The sequence below is a fragment of the Phasianus colchicus genome, chromosome 25, assembly GCF_987193195.1.
Source record: "Phasianus colchicus chromosome 25, bPhaCol1.hap1.1, whole genome shotgun sequence".
Classification (NCBI taxonomy): domain Eukaryota; kingdom Metazoa; phylum Chordata; class Aves; order Galliformes; family Phasianidae; genus Phasianus; species Phasianus colchicus.
This window is the reverse complement of record NC_143460.1, coordinates 1,805,704-1,833,520: the sequence shown is the minus strand read 5'-3', so window position 1 is coordinate 1,833,520 and position 27,817 is coordinate 1,805,704. Positions and strand designations below refer to the sequence as shown.

At 58.4% G+C, this 27,817-nt stretch overlaps 2 protein-coding genes across 2 annotated transcripts; one reads left to right on the top strand and one right to left on the bottom strand.

Annotated features, from left to right (window-relative positions):
* Positions 1-693: 693 nt before the first annotated feature.
* SPDEF (SAM pointed domain containing ETS transcription factor) lies at positions 694-13,546 on the top strand. The gene is made up of 7 exons (XM_031606035.2): positions 694-829; positions 1,374-1,439; positions 9,899-10,234; positions 10,766-10,963; positions 11,037-11,084; positions 11,271-11,411; positions 11,493-13,546. Exons 1-7 carry the CDS (start codon positions 694-696, stop codon positions 11,669-11,671), a joined length of 1,104 nt encoding a protein of 367 aa, XP_031461895.2. The 3' UTR covers positions 11,672-13,546.
* A 1,240-nt stretch (positions 13,547-14,786) lies between these two features.
* On the bottom strand, positions 14,787-18,807 carry PACSIN1 (protein kinase C and casein kinase substrate in neurons 1). The gene is made up of 10 exons (XM_031605922.2): positions 18,683-18,807; positions 18,191-18,323; positions 17,692-17,848; positions 17,381-17,616; positions 17,080-17,235; positions 16,558-16,733; positions 15,966-16,086; positions 15,756-15,880; positions 15,367-15,560; positions 14,787-15,056 (listed from the first exon to the last, which is right to left on the bottom strand). Exons 2-10 carry the CDS (start codon positions 18,251-18,253, stop codon positions 14,947-14,949), a joined length of 1,338 nt encoding a protein of 445 aa, XP_031461782.1. The 5' UTR covers positions 18,254-18,323; positions 18,683-18,807; the 3' UTR covers positions 14,787-14,946.
* Between the last annotated feature and the right edge of the window lie 9,010 nt (positions 18,808-27,817).

The following is a 27,817-nucleotide window of genomic DNA, read 5'->3' as shown; positions in this document are numbered from 1 at the left end:
CCCAGCCCTGGGATTTGCTGGTGATGGTGCCATGTCCCCAAATGGAGCAGATGCCAGCCCTGCTCCTAGGCTGGGGAGGTGGTCACACATTTCTATTTGTGCTCTGTGCTGCTCCTGCCATGCCATGGAGTGGCACGGTGTCACCCAGCCTGCTGCTGCCCTCATGGAGGTGACCTGCTGGGGAGGAAGCTGAGCAGAGCTGGGATCTTATGGGCAGAGATGTCCATCAGTGGGGATGTAGTCCCCAAACACCCACGTCTGTGTGCTGCTGAAGCCCCAAAGCAGGAGGTGGAGCTGTGCTGGGGCAGGAGGACAGAAGACCCGGCCCTGGGGACGTGGAATTGTCCCCACCCTGGCAGAAGGGAGCACAGCCCAAGCTGTGCACTGCTGGCTGGGACTTGAAGAGCTCCATGCAGGGGGAGCGAAGAAGAGCCTCACACTTCTTGTTATCTAATCTGCCCCATTTTCCCTCCTCATTGTTTACCGTGCTGGAGTTTCCTCAATTAATTCTGACAGCTGCAGGCTGGGCTGTGACATCAGCCCACGGTGGCAAAGCCCAGAAGCCTGGAGAGGCATCAGATGTGACCCTGGGGGTGACTCTGCCTGACTCTGAGGGCACGATGGGTTCTCCCTGACCTCCCTGTGGTGTACAGTGAGGATGTGACATCCCTGAGCCTGGCTGCCCAGAGGGACATGGTGGCACCTCCAGCGTCCCCAGATCTCCTGCACATATCCATCCGCTTCCACGGCGCGTGGTGGGTCAGGGTGGAGAGAGAATGGATGGCATCTCCTATTGGAAATCCCACTTTGTCCTTCTCAAGGCAAGGAGGTGATGGGGAGTACGGTGTCCCACCACACATGGGGTGGCTGCAGTAGGAAGAGACCTCTGGTCCATCTGCTCCGCTGGGGACATCACAGCACTCTGCCAGGAGTTGGGGAGCTTTCAAAGACCTCCAGGAGGAATCCCACCTCTTTGGAACCTCCATCCCAGGCTGAGTCAGCACAGGGGCTGCTCTGTTCTGCAATGCCTGCAGGCAGGACGGGGTGTGGGACAGCAGGTGCCTTGAGAAGCAGGTTTGTCTGAATTTTAAAGGGATCTACATGCGTAGCGATAAGGAAGCCATTATTTAAAGAGCAAACAAATGGAAACTGCTAGAGGTACCTTTTCCCTTTTTTTTTTTTTTTTTTTTGCAGGCCAAGGGTGCACTGCAGATGCCATCAGTGGGCAGGAGTGGGTCCCACAGTGCTGTGGGGCTGGTGACAGCTGTGCCATTGGGGCTGGGGTATGTCTGCTCCTTAGGGTCAGCTCTGGGATCAGCCACAGGGTGAGCAGTGTCAGGTGCTCCATGTCTGAGCTGAAGATGAACTTTGAGATGACAAAGTTTTGAGTCATCCCACCAGGAAAAGGGTTTCTTGCCCATCTGGAAATGCCAGTCTTGGTGAGCGCCTTCATGGCAGGCTGATGGTGTCACAGCTGTGTCGTGGGACACAGGTTGTGTCTGTGCCCAATGGTTCTGTGTTGGCCAAAGGGAGGTGGGAACCTGGTGTTGCTGCCATGGGACTTTCACCAGGCAAGCTCTAAACCTCACAATATTGTCACCCAAACGGTTGGGGTCCCACTGGTGGCTCCTGTTCCCCTTGCAGGGTGTTGTGGGTGTCCATGGGCACTGGCACATCCCTGGGTGGGATCCTGCCCTGCTTGCCTCAGGCAGTGCTGGTGCCCTCCTTCCTTTTGGGGCTGTGGGTGTCACGGTGAGGGCTTTGTTTCAAAAGGGCAGCTTATTCCCATCCTTCCCCCCCATGGCTTTTTTCATCAGCTTTTGGTTGAGGATTAGGCCTGTGTTGACAGAACAAACACTTTGCTGCCCTCAAATCCACAGCTGAGAATAGAAGCCATGTTCTTGCTGCACTGGAGCCCAAGCCAGCACTGGGATGGGGCGAATTGGGTTTGGGGTGAGGGTGCCCCATTTGGGGTCATGTTTGGGGCTGAGGTTGGAGCCTGGCTTCTGCAAGAGAGCAGAGGGCACTAATTGCTCTCTGCTTTAATATTCTACCCTGTGAGACCACGATGGAATGATGCTTGTTTCCCATAGGGTGTCATTGATGGTTTTTTTTCCCCCTTAGCCAGGCTCTGGCAGGGGGCTTCTCATGGTGCTGAAGCTCAATGGGGGGAGGTCTGGATTGGAGGGCAGCTTGTGTGTGCTGGGGAGCAGCAACTACCTGCAGAGGTGAGGGAGGGTGCTGGGCCTCCCCGTTCCTTGTTTGGAGTCTTGCCACCCTGGGTGTCCACTGAGCCCCCCCAGGTGTAGGTGCTGCTGTGCACGATGGGGGCTGCAGTGTCAGACCTGGGTGATGCTTATCAGAACAACACATCTCCTGAGGAGCTGGGTGACTCAGGGCTGAGTCACAGCTCCCTGTGCATTGCTCATCCCCAGCTGCTCTGCGCTGAGCCCTGTGTGGTTGTCCCCATGACCCCTCCGTAGTGTGAGATGCTCAGTGCTGGAGAGCAATGCCTTTGCCCTGGAGCTGCAGTGCACAGAGTGGCCTCGTCCCCGATGGGCAGAGAGACCTGAGCTCTGTATGGAGGAATGGGGGTTTGCCCCCCTTCCTGGGAACCCCAACCCTTGCAGGGCAGGTTTGGGATTTTCTGGTCCCAAAGTGCTGTGGCTCCTCTGAGCCTGGGGAGAGGTGGCTGAGTGCCATTCACCTCCTGCCACCCCTTCCCACCCAGCCCTGCCAGCTCTCGCTTCCAGCCAACGTTGCGGCTTTTGAGGTTGATTTTTATGGATTCCCACCTGGGACAGAACCTTCTGCTGGCTCTCCTGGGGAGGACAGCACAGGACTGTGGGGAGCTGTGCCCAAGAGCCTCTCCTGCTGCAGGGCACCGTGTGCTGCCCTGGGCTCACAGGGCATCAGAGCGGCTCACGGGTTCTCCCTGACCCCGTGGCTCCCACGCTCTGGGGCCGTTATGCCCGAGAATCATTTGCACGTGGGGGGAGGAAAAAAATAAAGAAAGCAACGGAGGAGAAGAATGAATTTGCATTTCTTCATGGCAGCTGCTGTGGGAAACAAAGCTGCCGAAGGCTGTGCAAGAAGGCATCGTGTCTGCTGGCACAGGGCCCTGCTTGTCTCACCTGGCTGCGTGCGTAGGGCTGGGAACTGCTGCTGGGTGCCTGTGGCATGGCGAGGGGTGCTGGCCCCTTGGTGGGCTGAATGGTGAGGAAATGGGGATGCAATATAGAGCCGTGAGATGGTTGGGTTGGAAGGGACCTTAAGGATCGTAGAGCCATGGGGTGTTTGGGTTGGGTGTTCCTTAAAGGTCACAGAGCCATGAGATGGTTGGGTCAGAAGGGACCTTGAAGACCATGGGATAGTTGGGTTGATGAGACCTTAAAGGCCATAGAACCATGGGATAGTTGGGGTGGAAGGGACCTTAAAATCATCGAGCTCTATCCTCCCTGCTGTGAGCAACAACCAAGTGTGGGTTGTTTGAGGTTTGCATGCAGCTGGTTCAGCAGGCAGCCCGGCCCCAGAGCTGTCTGTGTTCTACGCTTCCCCCACGTTGCACCCACCACCATTCATGGGTTGGCCACGACCTGTCCTCGCCCCACCTGTGCCCGCATTTGCCCTGTGCTGAGCCGGGCGCACCCTGAGCTCCTCTTTTCCTGGCACCGCTGGGCGACCTGCGGCCACTTCCAGGCTTTTAATCCCGGGAGACAAAAGCCGGAATTTAATGCAACCCGGGGATGAAAGGAGCGGGGCATTAAGCAGGGAACAGCAAACACAGCAGGTGGATCCCGGTGCTCCCGACTGCCAGCCCTGCGACCTCCCCGCCTGCGTCAGCGGCACCGCGGCCGAGGAGCCGAGGTCGGGAGCCCCGGTTGTTTTATCAGGGTGGGCCCCGTGCCTGTGCCGGCAGCAATAACCGCGGCTGTTTGCGCTCAGCAGACGCACGTCGCCCCGTAAATGGGGTTTATGGCAGCAGCTGGAAGATGGGAGGCACGGGGCGCGTGGCCGGGGGCAATAAAGGGGAGTGGCCCCGCCTGGCTCCGTGCTGCCGGCTTTTGGGAAGAGGCACGGCTGATGCGGGGCGAGGAGGTGTGAAGGAGATGCTCTGCGGTAGATCCGCACGCGGGGTCGTTGCACGTTGCTGCCTGCCCCGGGCTGCCCCTCCTGGGGGGTTCCAGCAGAGCCCCAACCCCAAAGTCTTCCCCTCCAAGAGCTGCAGTCCCAGCTCCATCCCTGCGCTGCTGGGAAGGGCCGTGCCCCCACTGCCATCTCTGCACTGCGTTCCCTCCTGTAGCACGCAGGGACACCCCCAGCAGCTGTGGGGCAATGGGGTGGGAATGGTGCACATCCCCATCTCCACTGGGGCGGCTCTTCCAGGGACCTGACCTCCGTGTGTCCATCCTCCAAACGCAATAAACCCTGGGCGCAGGCTGGGGTGGAAGTGAACCACAGGAAGCAAACATCCAGGGAAGAGCAATTAAGATTAGGAGCAACCACCTCCTGCACGGCGCTGGGATTCCCATCTCCCCACAGCGTGCTGTGCTGGGCTCACTGCTGTTCTCCAATGCTCAGCAGAACACCAGGAACTGCTCGGCTCCAGTGCCGGCCCAGCTCAGTGCCCTCTGTGGTTTCGCAGTGACATCAAGTCAATGGTTTTATTATATCTCTCCATTCTAGAGCTGCTGATGTGTTGTTCTTGCCGTGCAGCCAGCGATTGCTGCAGGCACAGAGATTCCTCCACGCTGATTCATGGAGTGCTGCTCCATCGCACCGGAACCGCAGCCCACCGCCTGGCAGCCAGGATGAGGAAAAACCCTCCAGAACTGCGCAGGCAGAGCAGAAAAGCCAGACTTCATTTCCCCTCTTTTGTTGTTCCCAAGGTGTTGCAACCTATTCTTTTCCTCTTTTGCATATTGTAACCAGAGCTGCTTGCAACCAGCTGGGATTGCACAACTCTGGGGTGACGCAGGTGGCCGCAGCCGTGGGTTCCCATGTGGGGCAGCTCCACTGCTGGCCCCATCTGTAGGGACCCATCACCCCGAACCTTTTGGAGCGCTGCTATGGATGTGGGGAAGTGGGGAGCGCTGGGAACCATTGGTCCTGCCGCAGACATCAAATGGGCTTTGCCAGCCCAGGTGTTTTCCCACCGCCGCTCTCCATTTTTGGGGCTGTTTCTCCATTTTCAAGCCCTGCGTTGTGCTGCTCAGCTCTCCCTGAGCAAAGCAAACGCTCAGCGAGGCAGGGAAATGCTTTTCCCTTTAATCTCTCACTTATCGAAATGTCCGGTGTTGCTGATAGGAGGAGCTGGGAGAGCTTTCCCAGCTTCAGTGGAGAGCAGGACAGGGGCAGGGAGCACCAAAGGAACCTGGCTTTGGGATGCTCCTACAGAGCCGAGCCTCCTCTGCCCTATGCCATCCCATTGCATGCTCCTCTAGTTTGCTCCTGGCCTTGCTAATGAATGATAACTCAACCTAACGAGCAAGGGAGGCCCCTGGCCAACATCCCAGCAAGGATGGCAGGAGCGCTGTGCACAACTTGTGCCTGCAAACATCCCCTGCACTGCTATCTGTATGGAGATGCGATGGAAGGCAGAGGTTTGCAGTGTGGGGCTGTGCACTGCACGGGGAGTGTGGAAGGCAATGGTGGCCACGGTGGTTTCCCAGCTTGTGCATGGGTGTGTGGCTCACCTGGAGGTTCTGCTCTGTATCTTAACTCCCCACAGCTGACACACCTACGTTTCTGTGCATGAGCATTGATAAAGCTCCCTGTGCTTGGATGGTTGTGGGGTTGAGCGCTGGGTCCTGGTTGAGAATTCTGGAGCCCATTTGGGGACCCACAGTGCTGCATACAGTCGCAAACTTTGTGGGCACAGCCCCTGGCAGCTCGGTACCCTGCAGCTGTGTGGCACTTGGAGGGATGCTCCCTACTGAGCGCAGTGCTGTGCACTGATGGGAGCAGGTAAAAGATGCTCAGAGCAGTGCAGGGGGTCCTGGAGCTGCAGTGAGCTGGGGGCACTGGGAGGACCCCTTTCCCCCCACCACCTGTGCCACATCCCCACCTTCCCACAATGCCCCCCATCCATCCCACCTCCATCTCCCCCTGCCATGTGTTCCCAACTCAGCTGTTTTTCCCAAAACAGAGGAGGAAGGAAGGCTCACCTCGGGTGGCAGCAGCCCTAATCTGGGGGCAGTGTTTTCCATAGGATAAGATAACATTAAGGCTCCGACCGCCTTTCCATGGGATTTTATTTCCCTCTCTCCTCCCTGTGCTTATCGGTGAGCAGAAGGGGTGCAGAGTCCCTGGGTGCCATGGGACACATGAGGGGACGGGGGGATGACAGTAAAATCATGAGGGTTTGGGGCACGGCATAGGGTTTGGTGTATGGGAGTTTGGTTTTGCACATGCAGGAGAACTGCCTGAGCTGTGCTGCGTTCTTTACGTGTTCAAAGTGACCATAAATACCAGCTCAGGGTCTGTCTCGGTCAGAACAGCTTTTTCCTGCTTTTGCTGGTGCAGACAACCCAGACCCAGAGCACTGTGTGTTCCCACTGTGCCCCACACAGCAGCAATGTGGGGAGGAGAAGAGGCCACATCCCTGTGCTGATCCCTGACAATTTTAGGGTGCAGGTTGGAGCAGTGGGTCCTGGTTTGTCCTTGGGGGCTCAGAGCATCCCTGCTCCCCCTGAAATGCCACGAGATGCTGCGTGCCACCATGGTGCACCCAATGGGTCTCTGTGCTCCAGAAGAGCCTTCTGCTCTCACCTTGCACATCTGTGCAACCAGGGTGGGTGTTTGGGTGGAAAGGGGTTAACGGGGGTTTGTCCCACTCCCTTATGGGGTCCTGCATGGGGCTGAGCCTGGCACCAAGCTGCACCCCTGAAGGGTTAACCCCACTTGGGCTGTTCAAACACCTCCAGCTGAGGTAAGCACGCAGCCTGTTTGTTCAGGTAAATAAGGAAGGAATTGGATATAATGGGCCAAGGAGGCATTTGCTGAGTGCGTCCCCATCGCACACCTCCTCCATCCCTCAGCCACCTCTCCCTGTGCCCCATCCGTGTCCTCACCCCATACGGTGCCCACTGGCAGCCCATGCTTCGGAGCCCGTGAGCCAGGTGGGTGCTGTGGGGCACCGTCCCCACTGGGGCACTGCACTTGGGGCCATGCCCACCCCAGGCACTGAGCCGAGCAGTGCGGGATCAGCTCTTCCCACCCACTGCTGGGACTGATGCTGCTGCTGAGCCCCTTTAAGGTAAGAGCCATACAACCATCCCTATGGACCCTCCTGCCATCCCCTGTAGGTTGGTGCTGGTTGGGATGGGTGTGGGGTTGTTTGCTGTGGTCATTCCATCCCGTTGCTCTCAGGTCAGCTGGGGGCACAGCCATCCCCTGCTGTGAGTTCCAGGTGCTCTTCAGGGGGTTATCACCCAAAATCGAGTGTGGTTTGCAAGACCCCAACCTGCTGTATGGAGATGGTGTGATTTGGGTTCGCCATGAGAGTGCTGAGCTGTTGGGCCCCATAATGAAGATGCTGTGTCCTTGGGGGCATCTGGGTACCCTGTTGCCGGAGCAGCACTTTCTTAGGGCCGCTATGTTTCTCTGGATTTCTGTTGTGTTTTTTCCCTGAGTGCTCGAGGCACGTTGGCTCCAGGTTGGATTTTTATGGTTCTGCTCGGTTAGTGAAACACAAACACGGCTCAGCTGCCAAATCCCCACAATACGGCCGTTCTCGCGGGCAGGGATCTGCCTGCTATAAATAGGGGCTCCCTGGCCCTGCATGGGGAACACCAAGCTCTGCTGCTCACCTGGGGGACGCCGAGCACTGAAGCTTTGCTCAGGACACCGTTGGGTTGTGCCCGTCCCCACCCCACTGCTGTTAGCACATGGCTGGGGCAGCCTGACCCGGGGTTTGGGACACACAGCCCAGCTGTCAGCCCCCATGCAGGTAATGGGGGGGGGGGGGGGTAGGGGGGTGACAAAAGGCTGGGGGCAGCTTTGGGACCCCTGGGTGGGCTGCATCCCTCCTGTGCACTGGGTTTGTCCCGCTGTGGGGCTGCAAACTCATAGTGAGACCCCGATCTGTCGCATTTCTGTATCTGCCCCACGTCCCCAGCCCGGGTATGGGGTGGGTCTCAGGGCACTGTTGTGTGGGGTTTGGGGGCTCTCACGTTGTGTGCTGTCTGCTGCTGGAAGAAACTGGGGACAAACCCCACATCCCTGATAGAAACAGGTTTGGGGGTAGAAAGGACTTTGCTGGGTCTTCATCTTCTCTGAGCTGTCGCTTTGGGATTGGAGGGTAAAAGGGTGTCCTGCTGGCATTAGGGATGTGTGGGGTGGATCTGGGTCACAGCACGGCCCCATCGCAGTGCCGGGGTCGGGGGGGGAGGGGGGGGAACACAGCCTGGACCCGCTCCCCCCACTGCCTGGGGGGGCTGGTTGGGAAGCACCTGTGGATTCGGAACTGTCCCATGCCTGGCACAACCTGTTCCACAGCGGCTTAGGAGTAATTAACGGCCCCATTGTTCGAGGGTCGGGGGAGGGGGGAGGATTTTTTATTTATGTTTAATTTCCCTTGTTTCAAAGGCCGATCCCTGTGGAGGTGTCACCGTGCACAGCCAGGCAGTGCTTGCCAGCATTGCTCCGGGGCACTTCGACGTCCCCATCGCTCACAGCTCCATTCCCCAGACAGGGCTGACACCGGCACGGGTGCGCCGTACCTTATGGTGATGCACCTCCAGATTTCTAGGGAAAAGCAACAAGGGAGAGGGAAGGGGGAAAAAAGGCACCCGAAGCTGCGAGCAAACAGTTCCCACCCAGGGAAGGCAAACAGCGGCCCCCGCCCTGCGAGTACAACGTGGTGCTTAGGGTGGTTGCTCTGGGGCCACGTTCCCAAACGTCCCAATCCTCCCTGTGCCCATCTGGAGGGCTGGCAGAGGAGGGGGAGGGCAGAGCATTGGGGGTCCCTCCTGTTGTGTTGCTGGAGTTGTGCAGCTGTCGCCGCGTCCTTTTGTGCCGCAGCAGCGTGGGGCTGCATGGAAGGCGGATCTGCTAAAGCTCTTCTTTTCATCTGCAGCAGATAAAGGGGAGGTTTGGGAACGGGTGCCATCACTCAGGGAAACTGCTGGGAGAAGGGGGGAGGCAGCCCCTTTATCCTTCTCCTCCTTGTCATCGCTGCCTTCGCTCAGTGCTGTGGTGCCAGGTGCCATACGGCCGTGGGGCTGTGCCATCCCTGACTGCAGGATGTGGCTGGTGCTCGTGGTTGGTGCCCAGTAGGGCCGTTCCCAATGCTGTGTGAGCACCGTGCTGGGAGCAGATCTACTCCCAGGCTGAGCGGTGCTGTGCAGCTCAGTGCTGCCCCTTCCCTTCGTCCCCATTCCCCTCGGAGAGCACCAGTCCCCTGGATCCCTCTCCTGGAGCTCTGTCAGCGGATGGAGTCATTCCATGCCACAGGAATTCTGCAGACTCATCCTCCTGAGCCCTCAGTGGATGGGGAGGGACAGATGGGAGCAGCTTTTATTGCAATAGAATGAAGGGAAAGTCGTGTTCCAGGGGTGGCCAAAGCCATTTGGCCCAGGGGAGCCATCCCTGGTGCCACCGCTGCTGGGACGCGCTCAGCTGGTCTCTCCATGCACATCGCTGTGCCTGCAGGGTTTAGGCATCCCATATCCCACATGTAGGGGCTTTGGGGGCTCAGCCTCACCCAGGACTCCCCAGTGCCCCATACCCAGACTCCATCTCCCACCCCAAAACCGGGACCATCCCCATCACAACCCTAAGCCAACATTCTTCAGAGGGCTGCCCGGGCGCTGTGCTTCTCTTTGTAGGATTTTCCCCCTCTAACAGGCTTAGCACTGCTTTGTGCCTGAGTCTCTCCTCCTCCCCCCCATCCCAGGTCTGAGCACTAGAAGCATGGGCAGCCCCAGCCCCCCCAGCACCCCTTTCTGCCTGCACTACTTCGACATGCTCTACTCGGAGGACGTCGCGTGGGCTGCCAAAGGGATGGGGGAGACCTCCCAGAGCGGCGTCCAGGGGGGGCGAGGGGAGGTGAAGAAGGAGCCGGAGCAATGCCCCATCATTGACAGCCAAGGTTTGGGGCTGGGGGGCGATGGGGAGCTGCAGGGGGGGCTGCCCTTGGAGGAGCACTCGCTGGAGCAGATGCAGAGCATGGTGGTGGGCGAAGTGCTGAAGGACATCGAGACGGCGTGCAAGCTGCTCAACATTGCTGCAGGTGGGTGCATGCAGACTCCCCCTCTCCCCCCCCAAAAAAAGAAACCTATAAAATGCCCCCAAACCCATCTGATCACCCCCGGACCCCCAAAAATGGCCTTTAAAATGTTCCAAAAACTGCACAACTGCCCCAAGGTGCCCCCTATGCTCTGATACCCCCAAAAGACCCTGAGACACCCAGAATGCCCCCAAGCCCCTTTAACGCCTCCAGAAAGACCCAAACACACTCTGAGATACCCAAACTGCCCTAAGCAGCACCCCCCTAGGTACCCTCAAATCCAAAAATCTGCCAGGACACCCCAAATGCCCCAAAACACCTAGATGTGCTCTGAAACAGAATGCCCTAAATGCTCTGAAACCCTTCTGATACCCTAAGACCACCCCAAAGTGCCCAACCTACCCCCCAAACACCCCTCAAAATGAGGAGAAAGGACTCGCTCATCCTCCCCAGTCTTGGCCCCACGGGGGTGGATGAGCTCAGGGTACCCCCGGCCCTATGGGGTGACGCTGCTTTCACTGCCCCCAACCCCAGACCCCGCAGACTGGAGCCCTGGAAACGTGCAGAAGTGGATCTTATGGACAGAGCATCAGTACCGACTGCCACAGCTCGGGAAGTCCTTCCAGGAGCTGTCAGGGAAGGAGCTGTGTGCCATGTCGGAGGAGCAGTTCTGCCAACGCTCGCCCGTCTGCGGCGATGTCCTCCATGCACACCTCGACATCTGGAAGTCGGGTACGTGCGGGGCCGGGGGGAGCGCAGAGCTGCAGGCTGGGCTCCCTCTGACCGCCCACTCCCCAATTTCCAGCTGCGTGGATGAAGGAAAAAGCTGCCCCGGGGGATGTGAGATACTGCGGTGAGTTCTGCGTGGCTTTGCTGGGGTTCTGACCCTCGTTTCAGCCCCAGATGCAAGCATGGGGTATGGGTGGGCTTCACGCATCCCTATGGGGCAGCTGAGGGTTGGACCCCGCTGTTCTCCCTGCTGCCTCCGGCCCCAGCCCCACGGCTCATCCCCCATCCCACCCCACGCCTCCCTGTGCAGGGGGTGACAGCGGATGGGCGGACAGCGAGGTGGACTCATCCTGCGCCGGGCAGCCCATCCACCTCTGGCAGTTCCTGAAGGAGCTGCTGCTGAAACCCCACAATTACGGACGCTTCATCCGTTGGCTCAACAAGGAGAAAGGTGGGTGGGCACTCCTGGGGTCAGGGGAAGGGTCCGCGGGGGGGTCACCCCAAACTTCCCATCCCCGCTCCCCCCACATAGGGATCTTCAAGATCGAGGACTCGGCGCAGGTGGCCCGTCTGTGGGGCATCCGGAAGAACCGCCCAGCCATGAACTACGACAAACTGAGCCGCTCCATCCGGCAGTACTACAAAAAGGGCATCATCCGCAAACCCGACATCTCGCAGCGCCTCGTCTACCAGTTTGTGCACCCGCTCTGAGGGACTGAGCCTCGGGGGCGGGGGGGACTCTCACTGCCCTCCCCGACCTCATCATCGTCTTCCAGCGCTTTAGGACCGTGGTTGGGGTCATCCCTGTGGACCATAAGGACCCTTCTGTCCCCAGAGCCCGTACTTGGAGTGGGGATGAGCCCAGAGAGCATTGCTTTGTGCCCAGCTCCAGGGCCAGGACAATGCATGGAGTGGATTTAGGGGCTGGAAGCAGTGAAGAGGGATATGGAGATGACATGACAGGCAATGTGTTGAGGGCTGAGGGGGGGCTGCCTGCAGTCTTGGGATCGATGGTGAGAGCGTGCTTGGGGTCACTGGGGCTGCAGCTGGGGACCTGCTGTCCCCATACACTGCCTTCCTTTCTCTGCAGCCCTGGGCATCATCAGGACATGCCCCTCCATAGGAAACCCCAATAACTCTATGGCATCACCTGCCCCAGCACAGGGAGCACTGGGACTGCGCTCCATCCAGCCACACCCTGCCCTTGTGCCACCGCTGGGCTGGGATTTGGAGTCGTTCCCCCTTCTTGCCAGCAAACCCTTGAGCTGCAACAGAGCTGCTCTGGATGAACCCCCAGAACAGCTCTTGGATGTTGGGGATGGGGCCATCCAAATATGGGGTGCAGTGGTGGGAATCCACTCCATCCCTTCCTCCTGGGCACGGGATGGGGATGGGAGGGGGGACTAAACCTGGGCTCATGGCACAAACGAGGACAATGACCCTGGCTTTGGGTTGGGCACTGTGGGGCCAGGCGTGTTGGCTTCACCCTATGGGGTGAGCATAAGGGATGGGGAAGTGGGAGGGAGCTTGGGCTGCCCCCAGCCACCCACCCCCATCTGCTATGGGTTCACACCACACAGAGCCACAAGGCCCCGGGATGGATGCATCCCCCATCCCCCTGCAGATATGGGGGGTTCCACCTCAAATCCCACCTCGTGGCTGAGGCTGTGTGCTTTGCACGAGGAGTGACTGCACAACATGGGACCTCAGCTCCCTCAGCCCCCATTGAGCCAAACCCCCAGCCCTGGGCATGGGGACCCCCGGAATCCCCCAGCCCTCATCCTCAGCACAGTGCTCTCTGCTGGGTTTGGGATTCACCTTTGCCTGCCCTGTTCCTTAAGGAAGGAGACGCAGCTCTGCCATTCCCCTCTGGACACAGAACTGGGGATGGTGGGAACTGCACGTTTCACAAAGCTCTGAGCTACCTGGCAATGTCCACCTTGTATATTACAATCGTTATTTGTTTGGTTTTCTTCATGGTTTTGCCTGGCGGTGAGTTGTGCTTTAGGTTCAGGTGGAGAGGGCAGAAGGGAGCCCTGGATCCCTGTGAAAAAAAAATAATTCATGCTCATGCTTCTGCCTGTACCTCCATTGAACTGCCCTTGTCCTGCTGCTGCTCTCCATGGGCACAGGAGCAGCACTGCAGGGTCAGCCCCAAACCCTGCTGCATACATAATGGAAAATCACTTTTCTCCCCCCTTTCTCCCTTCCTCCACCCCCTCTGCTCACAGCTGCTGCTGCTTGGAACAGGGGCTGGTGACCCACATGTTGCACCTCCCGTGGCTTTGGGGTTTGCAGGAAGGCTCTGCACGCCGTGCCAGAACCTCAGGGCTTTCCCACCTCCCACTTTCCCCAGCACAGCTCAGGATCCCATTGCCTTCACTGGGAATGCTCTCCATCTGGTTTATCTCAGATCCCCTTGGGGGCTTTGCAAGGCTTTACCCCATGGCTTGGCCCATCCCACAGGGTGTGCTCCCCTTCCCACAGCCCCCAGAACGACCCACAGCTCCCTGTGCCATTTCCCAGCTGACCCCAAAGGCAGTGAGCCCCATTCCTGCAGCACCCACTGCCTCATCCTGACACTGCAGAGGGCACTGGGGTTGGGGGGACGTGGGGATTTTGGCACTCACCCCACAGCAGGGTCCATAACCCCAAAGGCAGAGTCAGACCTGCACACACAACCCCAACCCCAAACCCGGAGGATGCGCACAGAGGTCGGTTATTTTCGCTTGCTGCTTTAGTTGTTGTATCCACGGTCATTACAATCACAATATATATATATTATATATATACTTCTTAAATTACACAATCAATGTACAAAAACCGGGGTGCATTGCTGAGAAGGGCGGTCGGGGTTTTTTATCTGACTTTTTGTGTGGGTTTGTTGTTTTGTTTTGTTTTTTTTCCCATTCATGTGCCGGGCAGGAGGGGCACAGTGCCCACGTGCTGCCCTCGGAGGAGCGCTGCGTCCCTGGAGCCAAACAATTCGCAAAGCCAAAGGAGGGTGGGAGGGTGTGGGAAAGAAAGAAATGGTGATGAGCTCTAGGGAAGTGCATGGGGCAGTGAGGAGGGGTGGCTGTGGGGGTTATGCAGGAGCACCCATGGGTGCTGGGGGGCTGTGCTCTGTGCAGAGTGCAGGTGAAGGAATGGAGCGAGCACGGCTGCAGTTTCTCTCCCCCTGCAGGACCTCTGGAAAGGGTCAGAGGAGACCATCCCAGCAGCACCCAGGGGGTCCCCACTCTCTTCCAGTTTGGCTACGTGGGGCTGTGGTGGGGTCCTTGGCCAAGAAGCAACATTTTGGGATGTGCTTCGCTCTCACAAAGTGCTGCTCCCTGCAGAGCACCCAGGGCACAGCTCTGGGCGGAGAGGAGGAGGAGGAAGATGGAGAGGTGCCACCATGCTCCATGGTGGGGCTGCTTTTCTTCCCTCCCATGGGGACAGGTGGCTGCGGGGCAGGAGGGGACGTCTGTGCCCTTCTTTTGGGATGGAGGAGGAATCGGAGCAGAGAACATGAAAACATTATAAAATAAAAGGTGCAAAACCCCATTGCCTCTCTTTTTCTTTTCAGAGAGGGGCGAATTCGGTTGGTCCCAGGAGATCAGCGCCGTGCGTTTCGGAACAGTTCCAGCCAATCAGAAGGCGGCTCATGAGTTCAGTATCTTTAAAAACCAACCAAGGAGGAGCTGTCGCTGGTTGGGCTTTAAGATCTTGAGGTATCGGATTTTCGCTGGGAAAAATCAGCTAGCGCGGAACGGACGGCGTCGTCTTTCGCTTCACATTATCTTAGAAGAAGAAAAAAGCGACTATGCAAAATACTCTTCGGAGACAACTCTTAAAAAAATAAAAGCTCGGTCGGAAAATATGTCTGAATCTCTAAGGGGGAGGAGTGACGGAGCAGACGGAGCGATGGCGGTGGGCTGGTGGAGAATGGAGACAACGGAGGGCGGGTTGATCTGCAGACGGCGACGAGGAGCACAGCACAAGACTTAGATTGCCTCCACGTAGTTGGCAGGGTACAGCCCCAGCTGCCCGTTGTCCAAGCGCCCTTTGCACCATCCCTGCTCGTCTTCTTCACCCAGCTTGGTTAGCTCGTCCCCTGGAGGAGAAGGGAGGAAGGGAGAGTTTGCTGTTGGAGCATCCTCTGGGGCGTGGGGTTCATGCTGAGTGAGGTTTGTGGGGCAGGAATGCAAAGAGTGTCCCGTGATTCCTCCTGTGCCCCATCCCTCCCATCCCACCCAGTGTCGTGCCTTCCCCTCTCGGTGTGACGGGCTGAAGGTTGGACTTGGTGAACTTGGAAGGCTCTTCCAACCTTAATGATTCTCTCTGCCAATGAGCTGGGATAACTCTAACACGATTTAGTGGATTTTCCACCCAAAAGGGGAGTCACGCATGGGACATCCCATCACCTGCTTTGAAGCTGAGCTCGTCCTGCTCTTGCCCATCGTAGTCGTACAGTGCCCGCACCCGCACGCCTTTCCCTGCTGAGTCCTCATCAAAGGGGTTGGTTCCACCATTGGCCTCGCTGGCATTGAAGGAGTTGCTGCCCTCATCGTCGGACCACTCGGCGCTGTAGGTCTGCCCGCGGTCGTGGCTGCTGACGCTGGGGTGAGAGGGAGAGGAGATTTGGGATGGGCGGGCACCCCGATCCGGGGGACTTCCCAAGCTGCAGCAAGCAGTTCTCCAGCTAACAGCACTGCCCATCCGCCCCCAGAGTGACAGCAGGAGTGTTTGCACAGGCAAATCCCATGCGTTCCCCAGTGCTAGCAGTGGGCTGCGGCTCCCCGATGGCACTCACCTCCCGCGCTCTCCTGCTGATGCCCCGCTCTCTCCCGTGCTGCTGGCATTGGTCAGAGTCACCCCTTCACCCTTCTTCATCTTCTCCTTGCGCGTTATCGTATGCGTCAGGTCTGGGTTCCACTCCTGGAGGCACAAAGCATGAGGCTCTCAGCACTCAGCCATTGGGACGTGGGTCCCAATCCCGGGGGGGGAGGGGGGTGAGCCTCACCTCAAACTGGGGCCAGTTCATGGGCATGCCAGGGCCACTGGTGCTGCGGAACCACCGGAGATCCTCCTGAGCATCTGAGAGGCGGATGGTCTGCTCCAGCTCCCGGTAGACGTTGGCGTAGCTGTGGGAAGAGGTGAGGGTCGGGGTGCCATGGGGATGGATCCACAGGATGGGGGTGGGATGGTGGGATGGGGAGGTTCAGGTTGGATGTTAGGAGACTTTTTTTTTTGCGGAAAGAGTGGTGATGCAGTGGCACAGCTGCCCTGGAAGCGGCGGAGTCACCAGGGATGGACCGTGGAGATGCGGCACTGAAGGATATGGTTAGAAGGCATAATGGGGGTAGGTTGGGGTTGGACTTGGTGATCTTGGTTGTTTCTTCCAGCCTGAACGATTCTATTCTATGATGCCTATTTTGTGCCACCCCCAGGAGGCACTGGGGAACACCACTCTGGTACCACTCAGTGACCATTGTGTTGATCAGAGAGCCCATTCCATTGTCCTGCAGGGGATGGGAAGCACCTGGTCCCTTCAGGACAGCACAAGGAGACCTCACATGGGTGATTTCTACCCAGACAGCAGGGAGAGCACCTACCTGCTGCTCTCAGCCAGGTTCAGGTGCCTCTTGATATCCAGGAGCACCTCCTTGAGGAAGTTGAGCCTCTTCTCCTCAAACTGCTGGCACTGCTCGAAGACCTGCTCCATGCTCTCCATGTACTGTGGGGTGCACTTGTTCAGCTCATCCAGAACCTTCTCGTACTTCTCCTGAGTCTGCAGGGTACATGAGGTGCCTGGTTACATCTTGAGCCCCCCAGCCCCCTCCCCACAGAGCCAGGCTGACCCATGGGTCTCCATGCTGGGGAGCCCTTCTTGAGCTAAGAGCCTCCACAGGGAAAAATGAGGATACAGAAGAGATCTTGCCCCAGTGGGAGGGTAAAATCTCTGCTCTGCTCACACTCACTACTGCCTGTAACCTTCTTGTACACACAACCAGAGACAGGGAAATGGGAATAAATGGGGATGGTGAAGTGGTGGTGTCCATTTCCACTGCCCTGTGTTGCATGAGCCTGCAGCAGGGGCAGCAGTGGAGCTGCACCATAGTGCTGATGGCTCGCACCTTTTGCACATCCTGCTTGCACTTTTCCACTTTGTCCTGGAGCTTCTTCTGCTGCTCGGGAGTGTTGGACTGGTCTGCTTTGCTGTTGGCTTCCCGGGTCATTGCCAGCTTCTCCTCCTTGCAGGCCAGGTGGTAGGCTTTCTTGGCTGTCTCCAGCTATGGGGAGAAGAGGATGGACATGGGATTAACAAGGACACCATAGCTCCTACCCTGCCCCTCTGCCTGCAGAAATGTGATATCCAGCTTGGACCTAGAGCTGGGACTGGGACAAGGCATGGCCATGCCGTGGTTCTCCTCTCACCTCCTTGAGCTTCTTGGCCCAGGGCTTCTGCGCTTTCCGGAAGCCATCCTCAGCCTCCTTGGCCTCCTTGAAGCCCCCCATGATCTGCTTGTGGTAGGCGTCCTTCTGCCAGTTCTTCACCTTCTCAAAGTCATCATTCAGCAGGCTGTTCTTCACGTCCTGGTGCAGCTCGCTCACCTTGTCTGCCTCCGTCATGATGGCACCCCACGCCCTCTCCAGGCTGCCATACTGGGGGCCTGGGGATGTAGGGGATGGGTGAGCACCCCCATGCAGCTCGGACCCGCCCCCATGGCATCCAGGTGTCCCAATACCTTTCTCAATGAGCTGCCTCCACCTCTTGGACCAGTCAGTGAGCTGCTGGGCGTAGGACTTCTCAATCTTGGCCCTCTCGTGCACACAGTTCATGAGGTCATTGCAGAGCCGGTGTCCATCATCAATCCGCTTCACCGTGCGCTTGTAGTTCCCCACCTGGGTTGGGGACAGCGATGGGGATGGGAGCAGAGATGGGGATGGGGACAGGGATGGAGATGTGGATAGGGAGAGGGATTGATTGGGATAGAGCCATGACCATGGATGCCATGGTGGGATGCACGGATGGAGCTTTTGCTCTGGGTCTTAAGGCCACCTCCTTTTGGCCCGCTCTGACTGTAAGTGCTGGTAGGGCAGGACCTCCTGCAGCCCCACCGGGACCCCCCCCAGCCACCGCAGCAGGGACCCCAGCTCTGGGCTGGCTTCAGAAGGTAAGGGTGCAGTGCTGGGCGGTGACAGCAAACCGGGACACCGCAGGGACAGGGTTTGGCAAAGGCTCACCTCCCAGAAGCTGTCGGTCGTCTCCTCGGCGGCTGCTGCCGACTCGTCGTAGGAACCCGACATGGTTCCTGGCACGGCCTCGGCCGTCAGTGCGGGCGCTCAGGGGCTCTCGGGCAAGCAGCAGCCTCATGCACTGGGGAGAGCAGAGGGGTCAGGGTGGGCTGCAGGGACCCCATTCCCATCGGAATTCCCATCTTCATCATCTCCATCCCCATCTCCTGCAGTGCTGCAGGGTGAGCATCCAGCTGCAGGGGATGGGGATGGGGACAGTGCCCTTTCTGTCTCCCTTCCTATGCCCCCAATATCTCCCCCTAAGGTGCCATCCAAAATCCAAACCCTCTGCAGGCAGCCAAGCCCTGCTCGAGCCCCAGGATTTCTTATGCAATGTCTGGTCAGGCAGAGCTGCCGCAGAGCCACCAAAACCCTAAAGCTGCTCTGCTGGGGTGGAGAAACGTGGGGAGAAACGCGGGGAGCAACACGGGGAGCCCTTACCCAGGGGGGGCCCTGGCCCAGCAGCTGTGCATCCTCAGGGCGCCGCAGAGTGGGGGGAGCACAGCCCGGAGAAATTCTCGTCCTGATATTCCAGCCTAATCCGTCCTGATCTACAGAAAAACGGCATCCCCGGAGCGTCACGTGGGGGCTGCTGCATGGCTTAACCCTTCGCTGCTCTGCACGGAGCTGCATGTGGGGCTGGGGGATGTGGGGATGGGACTGATGGATGAGGATCACATGGGGACCTGAGGATGGGCTTGGTGGATGGGCATTTCACAGGGATGGTGAGGGGACCGAGAACATCACGGTGACAGTGGGACACTGCTCCCCATGGCATGTGCTGGGCTTGCCCTGCATGGCATCTGCCACCAGCATGGGGACAACACAGCCACAAACCACACAGAAGTGCTGGGGTGGGGGAATACAGCTGTGATCCCCACGCACCATCGCAGCCAGGGAGGTTGGAGATGCAACAGGAGACCCAGACACCTGGGCCACATCCCACACCTGGAATAGGGCGATGGCATGGGGTGCACCCATGGGATGCAGGGTGTGGGTTTCCCTCTTGCTCCATCTGTGCGCACATCGGGCCCCATTGGGATGGAGCATGAAGGAATGAGTGCTGAAACGGTTACTGGTGCACCACGGCCAGGCTCACTGTGCTGGAACTAACAGGGCCTCGCAGGGATTTAGTGATATAACCAAGAAACCCACCAATCCCTGCCCGTCCTCCCCAGCCAGTTAAAAATAAACGCGTGACTGTCCCTTGCTCCGCCGCAGAGACGCAGATGGATGGGGAGCGCGGCGGTGTGGAGCGCAGCCAGCACTGTCCCCGTGCAGCCCATGGCGTGCAGCACCCACCCACGTGCATGGGGCACCTACATCACAGCCCCCACCTCCCTGCACACCCACAGCGTGCCCCGAGGTGTTGGGATTTGTTCACACCCTGACTTTGGCTCTGAGTTTCATCACGGATGCAGCGCAAAGGCACCCTCAGGGGAACAGCCCAAGGCAGTGCTGGGGATGCTGGGGAGGGTCCTATGAGACCCACGGGCACAGAGTCCCCCAGGCCATGGGGTGCTGCAAGGCTTTGCTGCAGCTCAGAGTTCGGTGCTGTTATTTGGGTTTGAGCTGCAGCTCTGGGGGTTATTTTTGGCTCTGCATCGCTTTCCAGCAAACGCTGCTGCCTTGTTGTTGCTCTCCTGCCCAGCACCCAGACATACAAACATGCATGCAGGCAGACATGCGTGCACGTGTGCTTGTGCCCTCTGTGCAGCCAGACCTGTGTTCGATGCCCACCACCCGGGGCAGCAGCACAGCCCCCACCATCCCCTCTGCTGCAGCCCATTGCTTTGCATTGAGGCGGCTGGCAGTGATGCCCGGCGGCTGAGCACGGTGTGGGCGAGCTGCCAGCCCCAGCTGGGTGCTGTCACTCAGGAACCCTGAGCAGAGGGGCTCTGCTTCACTGCCCTGAACCACCCCAAAGCCACCAGAGGGTTTTGCAAGCTGCAGCAGTAAAGTTTGTCTGAGCTCATGCCCCTGCAGACGCTGGCATGTCCTTGGGTTGCTCCTGCAGCCTCAGGTCCCCCTGCACCTCTCCATCCTCCCCAGCAGACTGCTCAGTGCACAGCTCATCTCTTGAGACACAGCTCCTGCTGCTACAGTGGATCCCTGTCCCTGTGCAGGTACTGGGGGCCAGGATGCAGGCGCTGACCCCATGCAGGCAGGAGGTGCTGCAATGCAGAGGGCTGGCACTGCTGATGCTGTGGGCACAGGAGCTGGGAACCCCCACAGCTGCACAAGCAGGTGCTGCTTGAACAAGGCTGCACCCCCCATGCTGGAAATGGGGACTCAGTGGGTGGCATCACACAATCACATTCACCATTAGTGGGTTTGCTACAGCCACTGAGCAGAGCAGCAGATGGGGATGCACTTTGCATTTGCTGCAGCATCACCTCTGAGCCTGCAGGCCATGGAGCGGTGCCCCGAGTTGCGCAGCAGGTTGGGGTGCAGTGGCAGCTGTCTGCATGTGTCCCCATCCTGCTACCTGCACGTGGGACCAGGAGGGGCTGCAAAACTTCCCAGTCTAGGTATTTTTTTGCTGCAGAGAGCCCTTTGCCACAGCAGGACTGCAGCAGATGCACTGCAAGGAGGGGAGCAGAGCGTGGATGGAACTCATGTCCCTGTCCCCATCCTTCCCCAAGGTTTGGGTTTGTGACAAAGCAGGAGACAGATCTGAGCCCTGCTGTGGGGCTGAGAGTGATGCCATGCCAGGATTAGTCTTGGTGCCAAACCCTCCTGCAAAGCATCCCAGCCCCAATGCAGCTCCAGCCCCTCAGTGCTGCGTGAGGACCTCATCTGCAGGAGCACGTGAGCAGGGCAGGATGCAATCTGCTGCGTGCTGTTCTCTTGGTGGCTCCCAGCAGGGCCATCAGTACAGCAGAGAGTCCTGGCAATTCAAAAGGAGCCAATTGTCTGAGCTGGTTATATTGCAATTAAATGCAGAGTCCTGGCTTGATAAAAAACACCTTCCGAGGAGCTGTAATGTGAAATAGGTGCTGCAGTTTGGTTTCCTTCTGCAAGCACATGAGGCCGAGGGTGCATATAGGGCTGTACTGGGAGGGATTCAGGCTGCATTTCAGCAGCCCCAGTTTGCGTGCTTGGCTGCAGGAAGCTGATTTCCTCGCCTCTATTGCTGCTAATTGCAGATGATGGGTGCAGCACCGGTTGCCCCGATGCCACCGTGATGCAATGCCACGTGAAAACCAAGCTGAAGACAAATGGACTCAGAACAGCAGTGCCAAGAGCAGGGTCCAACCTCATGCACACCCACTGCACCAAGGAGCAGTATCCCAGCACGGGTATGAGCACCTTGTGCTGCTCCTGCCATGGCAAAGCACAGTGGATGAGACACCCCAGCACAATGGCAGCAAAGCCAGCATGTTCTCCAAGATGCTTTACTGGAAGGGAAATGCTGCTGGCTGCCCTCCCTGTGCCCCAGAACCAGAACTGGGGCTCTCTGCATGCTCATGGCACAGGGAATGAGATGCAGTTTCCTCGCCCACAGAGGAGCAGCAATCCCCATGGGATATAGGAAATGGGATGGAGTGGGAAGTAGTGAGGTGGGGGCTGCACTTCGGGGAGTGGTGACGGTGTGACAATGGTGACAGTGGCCTGGGGAGATGTGGGCACCTGGCTGGGTGCCTGGGGTCTCTCCCCTCAACCCCAAGCATCCCTATGGGGCTGGCTTGGAGAGTTCTGGGCAGTGGGTGCTGCTGATTCCCACTGGCAGCTGGAGCTGAGCAGAGCCCCAGGCTCAGGGCTGAGCAGCATGGGGAGGCGTGAGCGATCCAGGGAAGGCCTGGCTGTGTGTCCACCCCACCAATTATCAAATTGAGTTAAAGCCTGAAGGGAGGTAAGCCTGGGTTTTCCCAAGCCGTGGGCTCAGATTGGGAACAGCTCATTGCAGGGTTGTGTCCTGCTTCCCCCAGCAAAACCACTGTAGCTGGGATGGGAGCCCTGAGGCAAACGGCCCAAGCCTGCCCAGGTGTGGGGCTCAGAGGGACCTCGTACACAGGGTGCTTCTCTGTGGGGTTTCAGACATGGCAGTGCTGTGGGGCTGGCTTGGGGATAATGCACACAGCACATCCTTGGGGCGATGCATGGGTAACGATGGGAAATTTCTGAGAGCTGCTCTTCCACCGAGCCCTGAGCAGGATGTGCCTGTGGCAGTGCCTTGTCCCAGTCCTGGGGGAGCAAGAATAGGTTGGGGGTCCAGTGAGCAGATCTGCAGCTTCTTCCAAACTGGAGCATTTGCAAAAGAGGTTCATTGGTCCCAGGGATGCTACAAGAGCTCCATGTCCCATATGATGGCAGCAGGGTGCCCATCTGGCTGGGATGGGGTTGCGTGCTGCCAGTGCTGCCACATTGCAGTACCAGGACGACGCTTTTTGCTCCAAGACCTGGCAGCAATCAGCTTGACATTTTGTGTGCTCTGCAGAAATATTCCTCCTTCTCTCCCCAGCATTATCTCCCTCAGCACGCAGGACACCCATCAAAGTCTTCTAAGGGATTTTACAAGCCTTGCTCAGATTTCTGGAAGTATGCATGGCATTTGCAGATAACACAAGCGTTTCTCTCCGGGGGAGCTTGCAGCCAGCACAGGTACAGCGGATGTGCCAGGAATGTAGATAGACACCAGCAGGGTGCAGAGATCTGGAGCAGGATTGTCAGCCCCATAATGTGCTCAGGCCTGGGGAAGGGAAACTGCTCTGAACCTCAGCTGCTGGGGTTCCAATTCTCCTTGCAGCTCTGCATCTCTTCTCAGTCTGCCTTCTTAGCTCGCTGCTGTAAACAAGGATGCTCTGACTCTTGAGTAGGGATTTTTGCAGTCCCAGGAGTGGGGTTTAGACGGAAATCCAAATATGTGTTTTGTAATTAAGCCGAGAAGTGCTGGAGGATGTGGGGGTGCTTCCATATTGGGAAGGGGGGAGGCAGAGCACTGTGTGCTTGGGGGGGGGGGCATCCTCTGCCCCTCGGTGAGCCCAGGGCTGGCAGTGACGGGAGGGGAATGGGGCTGCCATGGGGCTGCCAGGTGCCTGGGGTTTGGCTGTCAGTGGTGGGGGAAGAGACCTGGGGTGGGGGTGGGGGGCTCAGTGAGGGTGTAGGAAGAAGCAGGGAGAAGCTGGGGAGAAGACAACAAAAGGAGGGGTTCAGCAACAGGGTGAGGTGCTCATCTGGGCAAGGAGACAGTGATGGTGGGGATAACACAAGTCCTCTCCCCTCCAGACCATTGGAGCAGCCAGGGAAACTGAGGCATACCCGTGGTAGCGCAGCAGGGTCACAGCCCCAGCACCCTCATGGACACACAGGGGGACTGAAGGTCACATGTGCATCCCCCCAGCTCACAGAAAAGATCAGGTACACCAAACCCTGCCCTGGCGGTGAACATAAACCAGTTTCTCGCAACACCCCCCTGCACCCCTCTCATGCACACAAGGCACCCCAAGCATCCCGCAGCCCCATCCCCGGGGGGGGGAACCTGGCTGTCCCCTGTCCCTCCCCAGGCTCCCTGCAGTAAAGCACTGCAGGGGCTGCCGCTTACCTGGGCTGGGCTGTAGGGGCCGCAGGGGGGCTCGGGGGGGGGGCTCGGTGGGACGGGCGCGCTGCGTTGCGCCGCGCTCAGCACCAGCCGGGCAGCAGCACCGCGCACGGCCGCGGGAGCGCGCCCAGCCTGCAGCCTCCTGTCGTCAAGGCAACCGGGGATGGAGCCGATGCTTAAAAGGTTGCAAAAACCATCCAGGGAGGATGTGGACCACCCCGTTCCCCCCCAACATGTACACGCCTTGGCATCGGGTTTTCTTAGGTACCAGGAAGGGCAGGCGTTTGCTGTGCCTTGTGCGCACACCTGGGGTTATAGGGTGCTCAGCGCCCACTTGTCACAGAACAGTGCAGGGTGATGTGCTCCAGCACTGGTCTTGGGGCTCAGCGGGTGCTGAGCTGTGGGAGGTGGCACAGGGCAACAAGGTGTGCACAGGTGTCCGACCCCATTGGTGCTGCAGGGCTCCAGCAGGGCTGGGAACAGGTTCTTATCACCCTTCAGCTGTGCTGCACCGTGGCTCTGGGGAAGCTGAGCAGGGCAGCCTTGTCCTTGGGATCCTTGAAATCCTCATGCATTAGGTGCAGGGCGGCAGGACAGGACGGAGCAGAGCTCTCTCTCCACTCCTCCCCCTGGTGCAGTGGGGAGGGGTTCATGGCTGAGCTCTTGTAGAAACAAACACCCCAAAACACCTTTGGAGAGGCATCTGGTGCTGCCTCCCTGCCAAATGTGCCAGCTGGGAAGGAGCTGGTGCAATAGCTGTGTAGAAGCATGGGATGGGGCTGGGGAAAGGGCAAAGCAGCTGCACCCCATAAGCTGCTGCACACCATAAGCTGCTGCTCGAAGGCCATGGAACCAAGCAGTGTTCACCTGCTGCCTCCTCCCAAACAACAGGGCTTGTGCCTGGGCATTTATCCTGGGGTGCCACATCCGTGAGCCTTATGGGGAACAGCAGCCTGGAGCCAGGGTACCGACAGGCTCTCCCACTCCCCATTGCCTGCATTTTCCCCCCAGCTTGGGGTGATGTCAGGGAAATTCAAAGCTGGCAGGAGACGAGAGGCTTGGGCTGAGTAACCGAAGCCGCCCACAGGAGCTGCAGTAATGAGGCTGTCTGGTTGTCGGGCTGCAGCTGCCCAGATCGGGTTGCCCACAGAATGCAACCTGCTCCCGTGAGGCTCAGCCCAGCTCAGCTTTCCCCTAATGAGCGCCTTGCATTCCTTAATGAAGCTTGGTGGGGCTCTGTGTGCCATCTGAGCATGTCTTCCCACATCTTAGCAGGCCAGAAGGGCCCTGAAATATTTCAGGGCTGGCTGCGCTGGCAGCAGGGGAGAAGGCAATGCAAGACCCAGGTGAAATAATGCTGTCCCAACACAGAGCGGGGGGGGCTCGGGCTCCTGCAGCATCGTGTGCTCTTTGCTCTTTGCCGTTTCAGGCTGCTGAGCTACTGAGTGCTGTGGGTTAAACATGCAGTGGTGCTCTGACACCTGCTTTTGGGCAACACTGTCATCTTCGTGTGCAGTGAGCTGGCAGTTCTCAGCACAGGTTCTAACCCGGAGCTGTCTCAGCTGCCCTCAGGTCTGGCAGCATCTGGGCACAGGGGAACAAACGCTCTTGGCATTACACACTGGGAGGTGACAGATGCTCCTAGGAGATGATAGGGAGCATCTCAGTGGTGGGGGATTCCAGTACCCAGCCCACTGTCACCTGTGACACATGGAGCCCTGCCTCCACGGTGCAGAGCCCTGGCAGTGAGTGCCAGCTGGCTCCTGTGGCAAAAACACGGCCATGACAAACCTTCCCCCAGTGTGCACCATCCAGCGGTCACTATTTCCTGCAATAACTCATTTCCCCCTCAATAAAATGAGTTTCCCCGTGGGAAGCGGCGGCCAATATTGGCAGGAAATTAGCCTTGATTTATGTGGCTTTTTGGCACTCTGAAATTAAGATTCTTCGAGCACCACGGTGAACTGAGAAGCAAATCATCCCCGACTGCACTGCTGGTGGCTGCCAGCATCCTGCCCATGCAGCCCAGGGCAAGGGGGGTCCCTCTGGATCGGTGATGCTCTGCAGCAAGTGCTGCATTTTGGGCTGGGCTGGGCAGAAATGCCACGTGCTGCCAGCACTGTCAGCCTGCAGGGCACGAGTGCTGATCTTTGCATGGTGATGGGGGGGATTTTTCAGCATGGCATCCTCCCATCTGCCTTGCAGGCAAGGAAAAGAAGATGTATCACCCAAATTGCCACAGAACCCTCTGGGTACAGAGCTCTGTGCTGAGCTGGTTGGTGCTGGGAGCAGTGGGAGAGCCCTCAACACATCGGGTCCCTCTGCTCTGCTGTCCCTGTGCCTTCCCTGCCCTCCTGTTTCTGCTTCCCACTGGATGCTGGGGGGGAGAAGGGGCAGAAGCTGGTGTGGGTGCCCCCATGCTCGTGCCCTGCCTCAGCCACAGATGTGCTGCAGGTCCTAGGAACCCTCTCACTTGCTGGGAGAATGCAAACACAAGGCTATTTTGCATCTCTAATTAGCATCGGAGGATAATTGGCCCCTCTGCAGCAATTATGCAGAAAGCAAGCCATTGTGGAGGGCCCCTTACACGGAGCAGGTGCTGCCAGCAACCCAGCTCCCACCACAACAATCCCCTTTTTGTCTGCCCATACCCAGCCCGAAGGCATCCTGTGAGCCCCTTCCGGGGCAGGGGCCGGGACATAAAGGCTCCATTTTTCCTGGGAAAATGCCTCTGCACAGAGTCTGCCGTGGGCAGCAGGCAGGAGGAGCACGTCCCTATTGCCCACAGCCATGGCAAGGTCGGGGTCTCTGCCTCCTTCCCTCTGTGCTGCCGTGCCCCATGGGGAAGTGCCTACTCCAAGGCTCCTTTGCTAAAACACCTCAGGATCTTCTGTTTGCCTTCGTGGTGTTGCACAAACACAGCCCTGCTAGCTGCCCCACCGGGGACAAAGTCTGTCCGTGGGGCAGAGCTGCACGTGAGGTTTCTACAGCTGCCCAGGCTGCCTTTCCTCAATCCCTTTAGTTAAATCCATCCCACACAGCCAGGCGGTGCCTTTGGGCCCATAGCATGGCAATGTGGGAAGAGACAGCAATGGCCAAGAGGGGCAGGAGGGGATGGGGACACCGCTGCAAGCAAGAGGGGACGGGCTCAGTGCTGTCACCAGTGGCAGACCTGGCATTCAGCCACTGATAAATTCCCTTTTGCAGTGTTAATCTCCTTCCCAAGCCTCTCCTCTCCCTTTTCCAGCTCTTGTCCCTGAGCTGAGGAGGCGTGGGGACACAGCACAGCCTCATCACCAGCGGTGCCACCAGTGTCCTGCCTAACCAGAACTGCCCCTGCAACATGGGGTTATTTTCTGCCTTGTTAGCCCCCAGATGTGTGCTGCCAACCAGCTGCAGGAGCCAGATTTTGGTGTAAGGTCACCATGCCCCAGAGCTCTGGGACAACCTGTGGTGGCTGTGCTGCAGGAACTGCCATGTCCCAAATATGTGATCTGTGGCAGTGCAGCACCCAGCGGGGCTGAGAGCTGCGGGAGCAGCTCAGGGAGGCTGCAGGAGGAGTGCAGCTCTAATCCGTTTAGCAAAGCACTTGCTTTGCTGTTTGTGAGGCAGGAGCAAGAATGGCAGAGAGGGGATGTGTGCAGTGCAGTGGGATGAGAAGGACAAGGGCAGCAATCCTGGTCAGGGCATGGGGCCAGGAGATGCGTTTCTCCCATGCAGCCATTGCTGCATCCCTGGGTCTGCCCCATGAGGTTCAGCTTTCCCCCTCCTTGTCCTATCAGTGACCTATCCCTATTCTTCTAAAGGAGCCAAAATGAGGAGATAAAATGGTGGCAAAGCCCCAAGGTGCCACCGGCTGCTCCATGCATCCCTGCAGCCACATCTCTCAGCCCCTCATACCCAGGGGTAATTGGGGGTTGTGGGGGTTGAGCATTGCCCCCACTGCCCTCGGGAGCCCCTGGCTCATCCTAAGCCTCCTCGCAGAGCTCCCTGCCAGCCTCTTGGTGCCATGGTGCTGGGTGAGGAGGGGGTGC